The sequence below is a fragment of the Thunnus thynnus genome, chromosome 2 (assembly GCF_963924715.1).
Source record: "Thunnus thynnus chromosome 2, fThuThy2.1, whole genome shotgun sequence".
NCBI lineage: Eukaryota > Metazoa > Chordata > Actinopteri > Scombriformes > Scombridae > Thunnus > Thunnus thynnus.
In genome coordinates this window covers 32,337,666-32,351,764 of record NC_089518.1, presented here as the reverse complement: position 1 = coordinate 32,351,764, position 14,099 = coordinate 32,337,666, and the positions used below count along the sequence as shown (strand labels likewise).

General features: G+C 39.5%; 2 protein-coding genes across 2 annotated transcripts; one reads left to right on the top strand and one right to left on the bottom strand.

The window, feature by feature from the left end:
• The first annotated feature begins 85 nt into the window (after positions 1-85).
• wsb2 (WD repeat and SOCS box containing 2) lies at positions 86-7,044 on the top strand. The gene is made up of 9 exons (XM_067570401.1): positions 86-378; positions 623-791; positions 2,271-2,476; positions 2,566-2,697; positions 3,661-3,761; positions 4,793-4,989; positions 5,324-5,413; positions 5,528-5,644; positions 6,385-7,044. Exons 1-9 carry the CDS (start codon positions 339-341, stop codon positions 6,599-6,601), a joined length of 1,269 nt encoding a protein of 422 aa, XP_067426502.1. The 5' UTR covers positions 86-338; the 3' UTR covers positions 6,602-7,044.
• rfc5 (replication factor C (activator 1) 5) lies at positions 7,003-14,099 on the bottom strand. The gene is made up of 11 exons (XM_067570415.1): positions 13,930-14,099; positions 13,176-13,240; positions 12,048-12,184; positions 11,833-11,912; positions 11,645-11,718; positions 10,802-10,961; positions 9,941-10,022; positions 9,629-9,758; positions 8,799-8,876; positions 7,670-7,724; positions 7,003-7,538 (listed from the first exon to the last, which is right to left on the bottom strand). The coding sequence occupies exons 1-11, from the start codon at positions 13,977-13,979 to the stop codon at positions 7,439-7,441; spliced, it is 1,011 nt and encodes a 336-aa protein (XP_067426516.1). The 5' UTR covers positions 13,980-14,099; the 3' UTR covers positions 7,003-7,438.

The following is a 14,099-nucleotide window of genomic DNA, read 5'->3' as shown; positions in this document are numbered from 1 at the left end:
GTATATTCATTTATTGAGGGGGGGTGTGGCTTAGCTCTGTAAGGTTACGTAATTAAAGAAAACGTGACCACGTTGGGCAACAGTGCAGCCAATGACAGAGTGAGTCAGACAGCAGGAAATCAGCGGAACATTTTGTTTGCAGCTCACATATTTTTTTCCACATAGCAAACATCACAGGCGTCATCACAGACAGATAGACAGCAAAGGTTACACACAAGTGACAGGACGGTAAACTACGTCTTGCTCGTTTCTGCGTTTTCTTTAAATGGAGAAGAGTCACATACGGAGGACAAACTCAGAAAGTCGCAGGTAAAGCGAAGAATGTGAAAAAGGCGAAGATGTGCTCCACGGAAAACAACGCGGAGCTACAACATACATGTAAGTGACGTGTTTTTGTGAATGGTATATGTATATATGTACGCGAGCTCGGTCGGTGTTGTCATCGCAACGCTTCGTTACTAGGCAGCGGACTGTGGAGGAAACGTTAAACCCTCCGGAGCATAGGGGAGGCCGAGGAGGGGAGGAGGAGGAGGAGGAGGAGGAGGAGGAGGAGGGTCAGTGTAGGTGAAGGATGAATCTGTACACCGTTGATTTTTTATGTTGCCTTTCCGTCCCCTTCCAGCGTCCGACCCGGCTCTCATCCTGGAGCTGAAGACCAGGAGACCTCCGTCCCTAGAGGGCCGCGCGGGATGTGAGACGTGGAGCGTGGACTTCTCCCCGGACGGAGCCTGGTTCGCCTGGTCGATGGGACACGGGATCGTCTGGGTGGTCGCCTGGCCTCTCGACTCAGAGTACGTATACTTTACCTGTCCATTTAAATCCACACGTGATGCATTCAGGTGTCCCTCGAAAATCCTGGCTTCAGTGGAGAAACCGCCACATGAGGATAGAATAAACCTTTAATTTATGCTTGATTCAATTACGTGAAGGCCAATATTAACTAAAAGTAAAGAATTAAAACAACAACAACAACATACATTATACCTTTTACTTTACATAATTAAAAAACAGATAATGAAATAAATAATCATAATTATTAGGGCTGCAACTACCAATTATTTTGATTATCTATTAATCTGCCAATTATTGTTTTTTTCTTAATCAGTTAATTGTTTAGTCGATGAAATGTTAAAATATAGTGGAAAAAATTGCATTCACAGTTTCTCAGAGCCCCACCATGACTTCTTCAGTCTGCTTGATTTGTCAAGCAATCCAAATCCTTAAGATATCACCTTAAAAACCCTCAGTTTAGAAATATTTGCTGGAAGAGTGACTGAAACAGTTAACTGATTATCAAAATAGTTTTAGCCAGTTAATTTTCGTTCAATTGACTAATCGATTAATTGACTAATCATTGCAGCTCTCATAACAATAAAATTCAGTGATTCATGGTCTGCTCACTCAAACTGAAACATGACAAAGACTGTGATGAAAAGTGGCTGCATGAAATTAAACTGTAAATAGGGCAAAAAATAAAATTGCTTGACTAAATAAACTACTGTGATTGTAAAAAAAAAAAACATCCAGAATAAAATAACATTTCATGATTTAATTCTGGCCATTTGTCTGTCCTGAATTCTCTAAATTTTTTCCTCTTAAAACAGCTAACCCTAAACGTCCCATGAGTGTTAGTTTGGTAGCTATGCCTTTAACCGCGGTTCCTGAATTTCCTGAAATACCAAAAATAGAGTTCAAGTGCTGTTGATAGATTTACTCTGCTTTTCAGCTCTCTGTGTTTGCTGGGTGGTGTTTGAAAATGTTCAGTATTCTTGCTAATACAATACCTCAACTTATGCACCAGTATGAGATAATACCTTTTCAGAACATTACTTTGAGGAATATAAACATGTTTTAACCCTTGTTTTTCTGACCAAACAAGTGAAGGAGCCGATGAATCTGAACAAGCATTTGATGCCAATTTGAGAACTTTCTTATATTCTGTGCTACGGACACATTTCAGTCGATACTGAACCCTACTGTTTACTCACCTCCCCAGGCCAATATGATGGCGAGAAAGTTGGAAAAACAAGTTGTATGGCGGTTGCAGAGGCAATAATACAAAATACTTTAACTGACCAGTGACAGTTTGCAAGATGATTGTTATTAGCACCATATCAGGTAAAACAATTCTTACTTTTCCAGATGTATTCTGATTATAACATTTCCAACAGCACTCGAAGGCAGCATCACTTACTATCTTCAGCTTCACATCACCTACATGTGTGCTTTTATGGTATCTGAATAATCTGATGTTCTTCTCCCCCCTGCAGAGATAATCAGAACGGAGACACCGACCGAGGAGACAAGAGCTTCAGTTGTGGTCACCCAGTGTGGGGTCTCGCCTTCGGACCCAGACCTCCAAAATCAGCCGCACCCTCAACCCACCGAGTTAAAACGCCATCGAAATGGAACAAGAGTCTGCTTCTGGCCACAGGCTTGGAGAACGGGGTGATCAAAATCTGGAACGTGTTAACAGGTGAGGTCTTTGTTTCTGCTTGGCGAGGACGTTACCTGTTTATACTGTTTTCAGATGTGAAGATTAATTATCTTTTTATACACGTTCAGGTGAAGCCGTGTTTGATCTCCACGGCCACGAAGGCGTAGTGAGGGACCTGGTCTTCCCTCAGAACGGGACGCTCACACTCATATCATCTTCTCGGGATAAGACCCTGAGGATTTGGGACCTGACTCAGAAAGGTGTGTGCATTGTTTCAATAAATAAACTGATGTGAAGTCCATGAGAACCATTTCTTTAGCAACTAAACGCTTCAGAAGGCAAATCGAGTTTAATCAGGTTGACAGAGGTGTGGCGTTTTCGTGTCCCATCGTGATAACAAAACTTCAAACGATGTTCACAGACAATCCGTGCTGATATGATTTTAGTGTTTACTTTTCACACGATGCAAAAGGAAATGGAGCTTATTGACATTCAGGGTGGAGATAATTAGGCGGCCATTATAATATTAGATATTTGTTTGATATTTGTTTATTTAACCCTTAGTTGCATGTTTTGCCCTTTAACTGCACATTATGTTGTTATTTGTCTTCAGTTAATGCCAGTATGGTGTCAGAATCAGCTGGTAATCCATCCCAGAAAACATTTTTAAACCGTTTTTGTCAAAATTACATAATTGTTAGACTGTTTTTAATCATCCTTTCCTTGTCGATGTGTTGAAGCCATGTGGAAAGATCTAACATGTCATGGAGTTTACATGTTTCTTTATCATTTGTGCTTGTTTTTGGCCTGCTGACAGCATGGCTCATGACTGAACCGTCACATGTCGGAGCATCCTTGAACACACCGACATTGAACCGCTTCTGCTCAAAGTGTGAAATGTTTCCCATGAAGCACTGCTAAGCACGTTTCAAAGCTCGACAAACTGATTTTCATAATTTATAAGTACCGGCTGAAATCAGTGGCTGTCTGGAATGTTTGAAATCAATCTAAAGGTTTATGATATACATTTTATCACCGAGCAGTTCACCTAAACTAAACCTTCTGTTCAAAAGTAAAAAAAGTTAAAGCAAACAAATGTTCATATGTATACATGTAGGAGTCACGTTCTCCACCACTTCTTCAGAAACTGGTTATGTAAAAAGGTTTGATGCTTTGTGGTCTCTGTCATTCAGTTCAGTTCAGTTGTTTTCTGTCTGTTGTAGGTAAAAAGGTACAGGTGCTTTCGGGCCATAAAGACTGGATCAGCTGCTGCAGCGTGTCGTCGGACTGCAGCATGATCGCATCTGTCGGCAGGTTTGACAGAGTGAGTTATTATCAGACATTGTAATAAGACAAGCATTTGCATCACTGTAGACGCTGAAGGACGTTATTAAGTCAATTTGTTTGGTGCATGTGTTGTTTTTATGTATTTATTGACAAAACTACAAAACTTCTAAATGTCCTAAATCTCCAAATTGTCAGATATCGTCTTGACAGAACAAAGCTGCCTTTATATCTTCCTTTAATTCTCTGCATCATGTCCGTGTCAAATCAGGGAATTTAAGAACACCCCAGTTCTCTGTTTCTCTGTAAGATTTTCCCACCAGTAACTTAAATTGTCACAAGCGTCACATTTGGCAAAAGAGCAAATATTTAGCATTTCACTTCAGAAATGAGACACTGTTTAGTGTTGCACAACTGTGTTTTTTTTTTTCTTTCTTTCTTTTTTTTGACATAATCCTGCAGAAAGTTTCTTCTTCTTCAACAAGAATTTAGCTTCTGACCACAAACCTGTTTATCTGGTCATTAGAGCAACATATCCTGTGGTGACTGATAGAGAGATTGTATTTGTTTTTAGCAGGCGAGGATGAAAGTGAAGGTCCAGTGCAGAGTTTGTCACACTTAAGTATTTCTGGATCTAGTTATCTACATTTACTCCTGTGTTTGCTTGTTGTAAGACTGAGAGAAAAAGTTTAGCAGTTTAATTCTTTGTTCTCTTGTCTGGAGCACCAGGGAGCTCTTCCCACTCCTGTCAAACTGTTTCATTCCACACTTTCTCATGTGCAGAGAAAAAGCACTGAACAGTTGTGTAACACCAGACTTTAAGATCACAATCACATTTTTAAACAGTCCTCTGCGTGTTTCAGCCCGTCCTGTTGACATTCACCGAGTCAGTGCAATGTTTCTGAGAAAAAAATATTTTCTAGCATTACAACGTCTGAGTTCATTTCCATAGGGCATATTGATTCAAAGCCTCGACTAAACACATTTACATCACTATTCCAAATAAAAAAATTAATCCTTACAGCAAGGATTAAAGACTCATTAATCCCTCCATGATTTTATCTTCATCAGATGGTGTGTCTGTGGAGTCTGCGCTCCTACATATTCATCAGGAACCTTACAGGAGGGACCCATAAGACCTTGTACCTTTTGTCTTCCTGCGACTTCTCTCCTGACGGGGCGTTGCTCGCCACCGCTGCCTTCAGCGGCTCGAGCTGGTGGATCGACCTCTGGGACCCTTACACTGCGGAGAAACTGGCCACTCTGGTGTAAGTTTTCACTCTGTTATAGTCAATTAATGTAATATAGGAGACGGTAACGGTGTCTGAGCCTAAATCTACTGTGTATTTGTTAAATGAGAAACATCTTGACCGTCATATCTTGAGCACAGATGTCAGTTTACTTCATTGGCAGCAACTTTAAGCAGTTAACTCCAGGACGGTACATATTTCGTACAGTAAGCTATGAATCAGACTCACTGAGTGTCACTATCACTGTTTACATCTGATGCTTTGCCTGAAGGTTTGTCCAAGTGTCTTGTGAAACCTGTTCCTTGATCTTTATCTTTACATTATTCACTGTTTGTCTGTAATGTTGACACAGAGACTACTTTGAAGATTACGGGCAAAACCAAATCTCAGCGCTACAGTTCTCTCCCAACGGCTTGCATTTGGCAGTCGTGACCGACGACAGGTGAGCGGTTTATCAGATCCATCTTCTGAATACCTTTTTAAAAAAATCACACAATCATGTAATTGTTTTTCATGGTGGATGAACTGATTTTAGACCGATGTGTTGTGTCTGCAGGGCTCTTCGGATCTGGGAGCCGGGAAAGAAAGGGATGGTGATGCAGACGAAGGCGGACAGAGACTCTAACGGACTCTGCTGCAACTACCATCCACAAGGCGGAGTGGTCGCCACCGGGTAGATGCTCATACATTTATCCTAACATTACTCCACTTACTTCCAATAGACTTGAGAGACGGCTTTTTAAGTTTGTAGCTTGCTCCTTTTGAATAACCCACTTCTCCGTCCGCCATCCAAATGAAAGGCACGCTCCAAACTCTGATAGTTTCAACAAAACATAAATCTACAGCTAAGTAATAATTATAATTTGATAAATCAATTGAGTACAAAAGCTGTTGTCAAACATTTGCTGGTTCAAATGTGACCAGTCGCTGCTTTTTTCGGTTTCATATCGTTGTATTTTCATTTTTTTGACCAGCTGGTGAGACAAAACAAGAGATTTGAAGATGTTACATTTCAATCCTTAATGCAAAAACCTTGAACTTGTGTAAACTTGTGTATCAGTTTGGACTGTTAAGATGTCAGGTAACACTTTATTTTAACCCCCATATTTAGCTCTTATGCAGTATATGAATAAATGATTTATAAACACTGTCATTTCTCAATATATTTATCCACAATTATAACTCCTCTCGTGTGCATCCAAGTATGAATGACAATAAAGTAGCACACAGTTGTAGTAATATAAAATACATCCTCATAAAGTTGTTGACAAAAACTGTACATTAATAAACAATTAGAAATGTTCTTACATCTGCATACAACTACATTATAGTGTATTTCTTAAGCTGCAGTGCATTAAGCCCTGTTGGCCTCCGTATAACTGCATCATAACCAAAGTTTCTCTCTTCTGGCAGAACAAGAGACGGCCATGTGAGGTTCTGGAAGGTTCCCAGGACGGTACCCAGCCTGTGCCACCTGTGCCGATCCATCCTGCGCCACTCGGTCTCCACGCACCAGATGGAGCCTCTGCCTCTTCCCAAGAGGATCCTGGAGTACCTCACTTACCGCAACATCCCCGACCGCCTCAAGACCTGCTGCTCCTCCTCGGACGAAGAGGAGTGGCAAAGTTAAATAGGAACATTTAATACGACGCGACCACTGACATTTACAGCGAGTGATTGTTATACACCGTCTCATAATTAAAAAAAAAAAATTTTAAAAAATAGAGGCATATTTTTGTTTGCTGAACATGAGATGCTTTCAAAGCTTGATTTTAGCACAAGAAGCATCTCCTAATCTACTTAGATGTAACATTTCTACACTAAGGACTTCATTTATTGCACTACTACTGTAAGATGATGCATAAATTCAACGTTCACATGCTTACTTGACCTGAATGTCGCAATTTTATACTGTTAATTTATTGTGTAAATATCAAATGTATATGCATTTCTAATTCCTGTGTTTTATCATCATAGAGCAACTATGACCACATGCACTACTACTGAAACCACACATGTTAATACCAAGACTGGATACATAGGAAATAGTTTTATTAAACAGCTTCAAACACATTGTACATGTCTCAGAAGTATTCTTACATATGATGGATGAATCTATGGAAGTGAGTTGATCCGACACAGATAACAGGATTTACAGTTTTCCAAGTTCGTATTTTAAGTGCCAAATGATCTTTTTAGGTACTAGAGTTACAAACAACCTTGTTCTCAGTTTTATGCAGATTTGAGTGACTCAGATAGACGCTAGCATGTGTGTCCAAGACATCTGCCGATCCGTACAATCAAACTGTGGAGCAGTGGTGGGTAACATGCAGCACACACCTGAAGGACGTCTGTTTTCTTCTTAAACAAACAGGTGATTGTAATGTTATCATCCACTTGTTTTGTATTCTAGCATAAACAGAAGTGATGGTTACCACCGATTAAAAAAAAGTTTGTCGTAGGGTATCTAGGAGGCCTCGCTGACCACCAGGTCTCTGGTTGCCTGGAAAGCTGCGACCATTGAGCTCAGCTGGATCTTCTCATTGGTTCCTGAAGCGAGTCTGTGTCTGAGGAGGAGACACATGTTTGTTATGACGAGTGCAAACGCTACGTTTCAACATCTTGAGGCCTTTTATGAAACTGATTAATAGTCCTACAGTCAACATTTAAATGAAGAAGCAACAGTGTTCTCACTTACTCGATGTCAGCTAACTTGATGAGCAGACCCATCCGAATATCTGGGGGAAAGTCAACTGCAAGGAGAAAAAAAGAAATTATTCAATTGCTACTTGTTGTGGATATTTCTGAGCGATGGTCAACACTTCAGTGGAGAGAAGCACACAGGAGGCTACTTGATGACGGAGAATCGTAAACAGCGAACATCCAAGTTGTTGTAACTCGGATGCTGTCTCTCTCTCCATTCTGTCTTCTGAAAGTCGGAGTCATGGGGCCCTATATCTTACGCCCGGCGCAGAGCGGCGCTAAGCTATTTTAAGACTGACGCAGGTGTCATTTTCCCGTCCAGCGCCCACGTTGTTAAAATAGCAATGGTACTTGCACCCATGGGCGTGTTGGTCTAAAAGTAAGGTGTGGTCAGGTGCATTGTTGGCGCATTGCTATCTTGAGGCAGCAGAGAGCGATTGCATGTAGGTATTAAAACAACAGATCAGACACAGATCGACTTTCCTGTTGCATCAATACATGACGTCATGAGGAACACATGAGGAAGTAAATGAGGTGAAAACAATGATTAAACTAGAGAAGTAAATAAATCTGCTCAGCTTCTAAATTACTGAGCAGGATCTTAAACTGGTGGTCTGGGACTGACCACGGGAGCAGCAGTGTGCTCATTATGGATCGTGCGTTTTCCCTTTGCGCACGAGTGGATCTGTTGCCTCTGCAGAGAAGCGCACCCATCTGTGTTATCTAGAAGAGTCCTCTCTGGCCTCGGCTTACCACAGCAACGCTGATATACTCTTTATCAGAGAGGTTTCACCAAAACACCACAGACGGCTGAAGTCTCGAGGAGAGATTAAGAATTACAGCGTGATCTCAAGGCTCAGTTATGACCCAATGTCACTCAAATCTGTAACCCCTAAAGATGGAAAATTCCATAACGCTATTCAACAGTGATGCATGACTTTAAAGTTGCAGAGATCTTAAATATCTGAATCCTCCTTCAAGAGCAGTGGGACTTCATCTACCAGTACAGACTACACCTGCCACAGCTAAGACTTATATAACGAGTTTCTAGAAGCAACTAAACAAAAGTTTAAGTAAAAACCTTTTATTTAAATCGGTGGTCACCAGCTCGACAGTGGTCTTACCTCTGTGTATAAGCAGATGAACTTCAGTGAGGATATCATGCAGGGCCAAACCTTTCAAAGTCTTCAGCTCAAGGATCTCTGTGAGAGGGCTGTTAAGAAGTTACACAAATTACATCTGGACTGGGATTCACAGGTGTTTGGTCTTTAATTTTAAACCTGTATTAACTGATTTTTTTGGCCACTTGAGGGCAGCAGAAACACGTCGTGAACACAACAATGACATATCACCTCTAAACTGATATCGGGACTTACATTATCTTCTGTAGGTCTGCTTTTGGTCTGTCAACAACTTCAGGGAAATATCTTGCTCTTTAGTAGCTAAATACTGCACTATGTTCACCTGCTAGTCACTAACTGTGTCGGTTTGTTGTTTGGTGCTGAGCAGGTAAAGTGAATGACGCTATGAGAGCGCCGAGTCAACCAGCCGGACAGCTAAACAACAAACTCTGTAACATTCACTAATACATATCATTTCATACATTGTTTTTATGAAAAAATATCAATAATAGCTACGTCAATCATCCAAAACTTGTATAGTATAGATAATAATAGTCTGTAAATTTTTAATTTGCTGCATTAAGAGCCATACGAATGTCATATAGTAGTAATAGTCTTCTTTAAAATTAAGTTATTACCTTGAACATTTAATGCTCATTTAGCTACAATTCATATCATCAGCTGAAAGAAACTTAAGAACAAAGAACTGCCACTAAAATTGGGCAGAATTATGCGAACACATTCACATTTCAGGACATGGAAGATAACTTGGAGGTTATATGCAACATCATCTACTGTAAAGCTTCATGACTGAGTTATTTGGTGAAGGATACGGTTGTACGCGGTGGTGAAGTCTTTGTTGAGGGACCAGTCGAGGATGTTGGCTATATCGGAGCGGAGGGGGTGACCCGTGCAGGTGTACACTGTGTCCTCGGTGACCTTCTCGTACGCCATACTGGTGCTCTGAAATCACAGGCTGCAGTTAGTAAAGTCTACCGGCTGGATGATGCTTTTTTTTTTTTTTTTTTAATGACATGAATGACTTTTTCAGCTCTTTTAGTGCACGATATGAATCGAGCGCTGTAAGACTTTAGGCTGAAGAGAAGCTTAAGGACGCGGCGAGCACGATCGGCCTCGAGTCTTACCTGCAGTATGTTGAGTGATCTTCTCATATCGCCTGATGATAAAGTCACAATGGCTTTCATTCCGTCTGGAGTTACGTCAACACTGCCAGAAAAAAAAAGACACACTCTTAAAAAAAAAAAAAAAAAAACAACACCACCAACAAAACACTGTACGCTGCCTCACTTGAATGTTTTCATATTCAGTTTCAACAATTAAGTTTGTCACATGTACCTTATTTAACCATAATGCACTGCAAGTTTTTATTGCTGTTTGTGTGTTTTTATCTGTTTTTCTATCATTTCCTCTTTTTCTAAGTAATATAAGTTATACATTGATAGATAATCTGTTTCTTCTTATATAATTTGCACAGCAGGGAAACGTTTCACTGCTATTGTCTTTTATGATGTGTATAACTCACCTTTCCTTTATATAAATGCCATAAAAAAATGAATCATGATCAAGCTAATTGGTCCAACTCCCACTCTCTGTTTTATTTTATTACTAATCAAATTTTAGGCCTGTTTTCACGTCACAGCAAAAAAAAAACTCATGTTTGATGCAACCTGTCCAACAAAGATAAGAATCTTATTTTTGTTTTGTGCTGAAAAAAATTCCTCCATATGCTGTAAAAAACTGCACTTTTCCTGTGAACCCGAACTTGTTGCATAAATAGTGTAAAAGTTGATGAATGCTGCCAGTGTTTTGGGAGTAACACATATCACATAATAAGTACTGGTAATGATTTAGTGACATTAATAAAACAAAGCACAGCTCTTTAAACTCCTTTAAATTCCTTCTACCACAAATGTTGTTTTTTTTTTTATATACATGGAGAAAACACCTCCATCACTCACACGTTCCCCTCACACACAAAGACACACCTCTCCTGCTGGATTACGTGCTCCAGACGAGGGATCATCTGGTCCGGGGACAACGGGCCGAAGCGAAACCTGGTGCAACGTGACTGCAGGGCCGGGATGATCTTAGACAGGTAGTTGCAGATCAAACAGAACCGAGTATTTTCTGTGAACTTCTCGATCACTGAAACAAAGAGAGAGAGAGATGAGAGTTAGAAATCACTGTAAGAGAGCAGTATGTCGGCTGATAATCTCTCTCACATCTACATAATATAAAACAACAAAAAAAACTGATTTAATTTTTGCCAAACATATAAACTATATTTAAAATTGTAGCATGTTTGGCCTTAAACAGGTTCTTCCTCAACTTTATGAAGGAATATCGATACACACATGATTTATACATCACAGTTCACAACACATGCAATTTAATGTTCTATAATATTAACCTTTTTTTTCTCTATGACAAAAACATGAGGCGAAAAAGCTCATTTGACAACATTTTACGAGTAACTACATCATGATAAATGTCATTTTTGTTGAATGTTTTCTTTTTATTGTGTTGTTTTATGTGTTTGTATTAAAATTCATAAATATTACTAGATTAACACTGTTTAAAAACACACATATAACTTTATAAATGGACCAAAATATGAAAAAGAGATGTAATACAAATTTCAATCAACATCTAGAATCTAATCAGCTCTTTGCTCACCTTCAGAAAGCTGTTGGGCTTTTTAAGAAATGAATATTAGGGTGTAACAAGCACTCTCTGTAATCTGTAATTCAGCAACAGCCAAATCGTCTGGCTGCTCAGCGAGCCGTGTGACTCTCAGCAGGTGACGCCCGGCCGAACAGATGGCTTACCTCTCCGCAATGCATTCTGGGCGTCCTGGGTCATGGCATCCGCCTCGTCCAGTATTACTAACTTGAAGCCCTTCCTGGAGGACGAGAGAGACAGAGGAAAAAGGGCGAGCGGTTGAAATGATTCCCTTCCAGTTACTGTCAAAACTTAATTTCTTAACAAAAGGATAATTGTTGGGGATCAGTCTTACTTGAAGATGGTTCTGGTACTGGCAAAACTCAGAATGGGGCCTCTTACGACATCAATACCTCTGTCATCTGAAGCATTTAGCTAGAAAACAAAGTTAGTAAAATATTAATCAACAAGGTCTCTTCCATGAACTACTAAAAATAAAAGGCACAAAGAGAAGTTAAAGTCTTAACTTCACCCTAAACTAAAAGCTTGTGATGTACAGTTGAGACGTACCTCCAACACCATGGAGTTGAACTGTTTGTCTTTGTACAACTGCTTGGCGCAGGCGAGAATGGTGGAAGTTTTGCCCGTTCCAGGGGGGCCGTAGAACAAGAGATGAGGAAGTCTGTCCTCGGTGATAAACTTCTGGACTGGAGAGACGAGGAACAGTTGAGGGAAAAAACAAACAAGGAAAAACAAACAAGGAAAGAAATGTTAAGTGTATGAAATATGAGGAGTTCCTTTTCACACTGCATGTAATCTTCAAGTTTAGTAGTAGAGAGGTGCAATGTGAGTTAAAACATGATGGAACCACAGACTGAGAGTTAGAAAGCTGTGTTTTTAGTAATAGTCATCTACTGGTCTTGGACTAGTGCGAGCTATGTTGATAAAATAAACATGAGCTATCGGGCCAGTGTCAAAAATACAAAAAAAACATAAAAAACTAACATAAAAAACTGAAAATCAAAAGAAATTTGGAACATACACACCTGCAATTTCACTAACATGCTTTCACTATCATCTTTTAGAGTAGAGCAGTAATGATTAGTCGATCGACAGAAAACTAATTGCCAACTATTTTTATGATTGACTAACCGTTCCAGCTTCTAAAATATGACTATTTGCTGATGTCTTTATTCTTCTGTAATAAATTTAATATCTTTGGGTTGTGGACTGTCTGACGAGACAAAAGAGGATATTTGAGGATGTCACCTTGGGCTTTGGGAAATAGTGATTGACCATTTTCTTACATTTTATAGAGAAATCAAGAAAATTATAGACAGATTAATCAATAATAAAAATAATCATTAGCTGCAGCCCTACTTTAGGGAGTCTTGTAAATATTACTGTCATGAGACTGAAGCTCACATTCGAGTCAATATACAGAATTTGAGAAAATTGAAGTGGCAGCAGTGAAAGAAGAGAAAACTATAGAAATACTCTATAGTAACTATATAGTAACTATATAGTAGTAGAACTCATAGTAAAAGAAATCATGTTTATATACTATTTTCTTGAAGTTACAAATGTGGCAAAACATGAAAACAATGAAGCAGCTGTTTTATTAAAGTGTAAACAACTGTTGAACCTTGTTGTGCTGAGGCTTGACTGTGTATTTACTGTAACAGTCCACATACTTACTAGTGGTTAGAATATCTTTGTGTGAGATCAGGTCATCAAGCTTCTGTGGTCTGTATTTTTCAACCCTGGAATAAAAGATAGAAATAAAAAATCTTCAGTAGGAATTATTAATAAAATTATTTTCGACTACGACGTTTGGAGAAGTTACTGTAAACATGGGCACAATCAAGACACAACACTTCACACTATACAACAATCCAGCAACGTTTCTGATGAGCAACTTATTAGTCACAAAAGACACTCTTATTTTGGTGGAACAAACGATACAAACTCCATATAAAATATGTAGAATTACACACATCTTGCTTATCAATGAAAGTAGATGCACCATAAACTCTGAGTAAAGTTAAAGACTTCACCACTTTTCAATTCGGCATCTATATATATATATTCCACCAAGCATCAGTATATCCAAACAAATTTTCATTTTCATAACCGTCTCTCGGTTGACGCAGCAGCATTTCCGACGAGAAAGTTATGTGATCAAGTGGCAACTAAACGATGCTTAGTGGGGAAATGACATTTCTGTTAGCTGTTATATATGCCGAATTAAAGAGCAGCTGGCATAGCTCCAGATTAAGTGTTTATTTAACATGTGTGAGAAATACTTATTTGAAAACAACAAAAACGCATGTCGGAGGACAGAAATCAACATTCAGCTGCTAACGTTAGCTGCTAGCTTGACTCCACATACTTGCCAGGTTAGCTGGCTAGCACTACTTATGAATTCAAGATAAAAAGACATTGCACTCACCATGGTAAATTTACGGCCTGCTGCAACGGCGCTTTACTGGTAGATGCCATGTATCCTCCTGTTAACTGTGAACTTAGCTCTAAACTAATGGATACTTTTACAGCAACTCCACTCTACGTTTGCTGTTAGTAAGTAGCCGTGTTTGGCGCGCTGCACACCAAAAACGTGCG

Bases quoted from the DNA above. Each gene is read 5' to 3' on its own strand.
- rfc5 (XM_067570415.1), bottom strand. From the start codon at position 13,979: ATGGCATCTACCAGTAAAGCGCCGTTGCAGCAGGCCGTAAATTTACCA. The intron at 13,241-13,929 runs GTGAGTGCAATG...CTTTTATTCCAG, and splicing joins CAGGCCGTAAATTTACCATG to GGTTGAAAAATACAGACCAC. The intron at 8,877-9,628 runs GTATCCTTCACC...GCCCTCTCACAG, and splicing joins CTTCACCACCGCGTACAACC to AGATCCTTGAGCTGAAGACT.
- wsb2 (XM_067570401.1), top strand. From the start codon at position 339: ATGTGCTCCACGGAAAACAACGCGGAGCTACAACATACAT. The intron at 792-2,270 runs GTACGTATACTT...TCCCCCCTGCAG, and splicing joins GCCTGGCCTCTCGACTCAGA to AGATAATCAGAACGGAGACA. The intron at 3,762-4,792 runs GTGAGTTATTAT...TATCTTCATCAG, and splicing joins CTGTCGGCAGGTTTGACAGA to ATGGTGTGTCTGTGGAGTCT.